A 4,091-nucleotide genomic window follows, 5' to 3' on the forward strand; every position below is an offset into this window, starting at 1 on the left:
GAACCTTGGGGAAGCTTATTGCTACCCAAAATTCAGTGATGACCAATGACCATTGCCAACAGGAAGTCAATGGCAAATTCGTTTGCAAAGGTGGTCGAAAGAGGTGGAGAGTATTGAAAATCTGGGGAGACTTGTTGTCACTCAGACTTCGGGGAACAACACAAGTTGTTTTCAAAGGGAATTGCTTGATGATAGTCTGTGTGAAAATTCCTAGAAAGTGAACAACAACAACAACAACAATAATGATAATAATAACAACAATAAGAATATTAATAGTAACATTAATAATAATAATATTAATAATAATAATATTAATAACAATATTAATAACATTAATAACATTAATAATAATAATAATAATAATAATAATAATAATAATAATAATAACATTAATAATATATATTAATAATAATAACAATAATATATTTTTTTTTCACATTTTCACCCCAAACAAGGCACAGCACCACTTTAATGTAGTGGCTACTATCAGGGACATAAGTTGCTGGGATACTATGTAGGGAATTGAGCAGCAAGATGTCTGTCCACATTACACTTGAAATTTTGCATGTCAGTACAGTTGGGGAAGCAGGAACACGGAAGGGAATTCCAAAGTTTAGGACTTCTAGGGAAGAAACTATTAGCGTAGAAGGCTTTCTTGCATCTAGGGATCTCTACTGTGTAGGAGTTGGACTTTGTTATTTGTCGGGGCTTGTCAGGAGTATTTATGTCAAGGGAGTACAAGAGCTTGTAGCTCATCCACTATTAAAATACTTGTAAAACAAGCAGAGGGATGCAACATTTTGTCGATGGGACAGACATTGAAGCTTAAATGACAGTTCAGGACCTATCAGGTTGGCGACTCTCTTTTGAACTTTGACCACGAGTGAGAGACTAGTAGCAGATGCACCAGCCCAAATGTGACAACAATACTCCATACATGGGCGAATAGTGACCTTGTAGAGGTACAGGATAATTTCAGGCATAAGTAACTTTCTAGCATGGTAGAGAGAGCCCACCTTCTTCGCAGCAGCCTTGGCAATGCCCTCGATGTATCTGTTCCAATTCATGTTCCCTGTGAATGTTAAGCTGAGGAGTTTGAAAGAAATACTTTCAGTTAATGTATCTTTAGTCATGGCTATTGGTGGTTAAAAAGGTTTCTTGTAATTATTAAAGGAAATGGGCTTAGTCTTGGCAGCATTCAGCGTTCCCATCTACTTTTGCCTTCATTCCACTACAGACTGGAGGTCTTCCTTTAGGGTTTCTGTCATTGCCTTGGATATGTGTTTAATCATTTTTCCCCTCGTGCCTGTTATAGAGCATGGTGTTGTCAGCAAATATGCCCATCTCAGAGACAATTTTATCAGTGAGGTCATTTATGAATATCAGAAATAATAAAGGTCCAAGGACTTGTGGTGTTGTATTTCAGATATTTTTATTAAATATAAACTAAAAATAAAAATGTATCTATATATAAATGATAATAAACTTTAAAGAATTATTTTAAAAAATCTGAAAAAAAAATTTTTTAAATAGAATAATTTACTTTTTTCCTGATTGGTCTAAAACTTTTGGTTATTTGAAGCCGCCATAAAAAAGAAATAAAAGAACTGCCATCTGTTAGCATAGCTGGAAAGCAATCGTTCGTTTTGGAAATTAGAAGAGCATCATCACCCCCCCCCCCACACACACACCCCCGGGCAGCTATACTCTGGTAAGTTAGCCTGTTATATCCTACATTTTTTTTTTTGATTTAATTTTTCAAGTTAGATCCAATTTTTGCGGTGCGTAAGTTTATTAATGATGAAGATACAGAACAGTAAAGAATGGATTTCTACATAACACCGTTGTTCCAGCGCAGTTTGTGTTCTGCATAAGTGCTGAAGTGTGTTAAGGTCCTTTCCTGATCCTGGTAAACTTGAAGAAAGAATCTGATCAACTTTAATCATCATTCTAGTGTAAGGGAGTACCTGAACAGATAAAAACCAAGTGCATTAAGTTTTGTAGGCCTATCTAATCTCTTGAAAGTATTCACAAAATCTACAAATTGGTGACCCTGACTACAAACAAATATACACAAATTCTTCACCACGACTGAAACTGAGTGCTTCAATGCTGTTGCTGTTCGGGTGCCGCCATTGATAGAAACTGCCACCAATGAATGGTTCGCCATAATTGAAGCTCAATTTGTGATCCGAAACATCACAGTAGAAGCCACTAAATTCTATCATGTACTCTCTAACTTGCCACCATAACTTATAGCAAAATTACGTCCAAGTCAAACTAGAAAAGAGAAGCTACGAGGAATTAAAAGTTGCCGTCATTAATATCTACGAGAAAACTAAACCTGAATTATTCGCCAAGTTAATGAGTGAAACTAAAATGACTAGTAGACCCTCACACTATCTACGAGAATTAATGATGACTGCTACTAAAGTCAGCGTAGGTGATGATTTAGTGAAGCATAGGTTCATACAAGTCCTGCCACCCACAATCACGCCCGTAATCGCTGCTTAAAAGAACCTCACTTTGGAACAACTAGGTAACCTGACCAATTAATGCCGATACTGCAAAAAGAGGCTAACCAAGTAAACTTTGTTAATCAGCAAAGAAGTCCAAAGACTACAAATCAAACTAGTAACTCTAACCAAATCCCCTTCGGCCTATGACCATTCGGAGCTAATCAGAAACCGAAAGTATGCCGAGGTTATTTATACTTTGGCAGCAATTCACACACATGTAAACGCTGGTGTAAGTGGCCTAACAAACGTAATTGTCAAATACAACCAAGTTCTAGGTCATCATCACCAGCTCCTGTATCTAAGCCTAATTCAGAAACTAATATGGCAGATTGCTTTTGCAACCTCCGGTCTGCCTTTGGTAGAAGTAGAAGCAAAAGTCGCACAAAAATCAATTTTATCATCGATACTGGCGCATCAGTATCTATTCTGCCACTAGATTATGCTGGAGGTCTCTTAATAAATCCAACTCCAGCAAGACTAACCACAGCTAATGGACAAAATATTGAAGTATTTGGCGAAGTTTTAGTCGAAATTAGTATATACGCTTTACGACCCACATATTCTTGGACTTTTGTCATTGCCAATATTGTAAATCCTCTTCTCGGCTTAGACTTCTTATTACATTTTGGAATACTAATTGATTGTAAAAATAAATTAATTGATTCAAACACCAAGTGTGCTCAACAAGTATCCATTATCAATCAAGTCAATCAGAAAGTATATATTAATAATATTAAAGATCAACATCCTGAAATCCAATCCCTACTGAGAGAATTCAATTCTCTAATTCTGCCAAGAGCGAAAGATGATGTCAATGACAACTCAAAAGTGAAGCATCACATCGACACAGGAGACAACAAGCCAACCTTTTGTAAAGTTCGTCAACTGTCTAAAGAAAAATTTGATGCTGCTAAAAAGGAATTCACAACTTTATTACAAGCAGGAATTATTAGACAATCTACGTCACCATAAGCATCACCATTCCATATGGTACCAAAGAGTACATCTGGTGAATGGAGAGCTTGTGGTGATTATAGATTCCTTAATGCAATCACAAAACCCGATCGGTATCCTGTTCCACACATACAAAGTATTTCTTCTAAGCTGAAAAATAAGGTGTTTTCAAAACTGGACTTATTGAAAGCATACCATCAGATACATGTAAATAAGTCGTAACTCCTTTTGGTGCGTATGAGTATTTACATATGCCCTTCGGAATTTGAAACGCTGGAGCTACCTTTCAATGCTTCATGGACAATATATTTATAAATGTGGAGTGTGTGTTTATTTACATCGACGATTTGTCGATAATGTCTGAATCAGAAACATCTCATATAGAAGATTTAAAATGTGTTTTCCAAATTCTCAAAGAGAATAATCTAAAATTATCTCTTAATAAATGTGAATTTTTCAAGTCTTCTTTGAACTATTTAGGATTCCACAATGGCCCAGAAGGACTGAAACCTACTGCAGAAAAAAATAGCAGAAATTAATAATTTCCCTGAACCTAATGAATCAGCATCGTTGCGAAGATTTCTCGAAATGCTAAATTTTTATAGAAAATTAATTTCG

General features: G+C 35.9%; 1 protein-coding gene across 1 annotated transcript; it reads left to right on the top strand.

The window, feature by feature from the left end:
• Positions 1-2,840: 2,840 nt before the first annotated feature.
• LOC145291128 (uncharacterized) lies at positions 2,841-3,491 on the top strand. The gene has a single exon (XM_080136643.1). It carries the CDS (start codon positions 2,841-2,843, stop codon positions 3,489-3,491), a length of 651 nt encoding a protein of 216 aa, XP_079992769.1.
• The last annotated feature ends 600 nt before the right edge of the window (positions 3,492-4,091 follow it).

Source organism: Euprymna scolopes, chromosome 12 (genome assembly GCF_053919585.1).
Source record: "Euprymna scolopes isolate OS-2025 chromosome 12, ASM5391958v1, whole genome shotgun sequence".
In the NCBI taxonomy this organism is placed as follows: Eukaryota; Metazoa; Mollusca; class Cephalopoda; order Sepiida; family Sepiolidae; genus Euprymna; species Euprymna scolopes.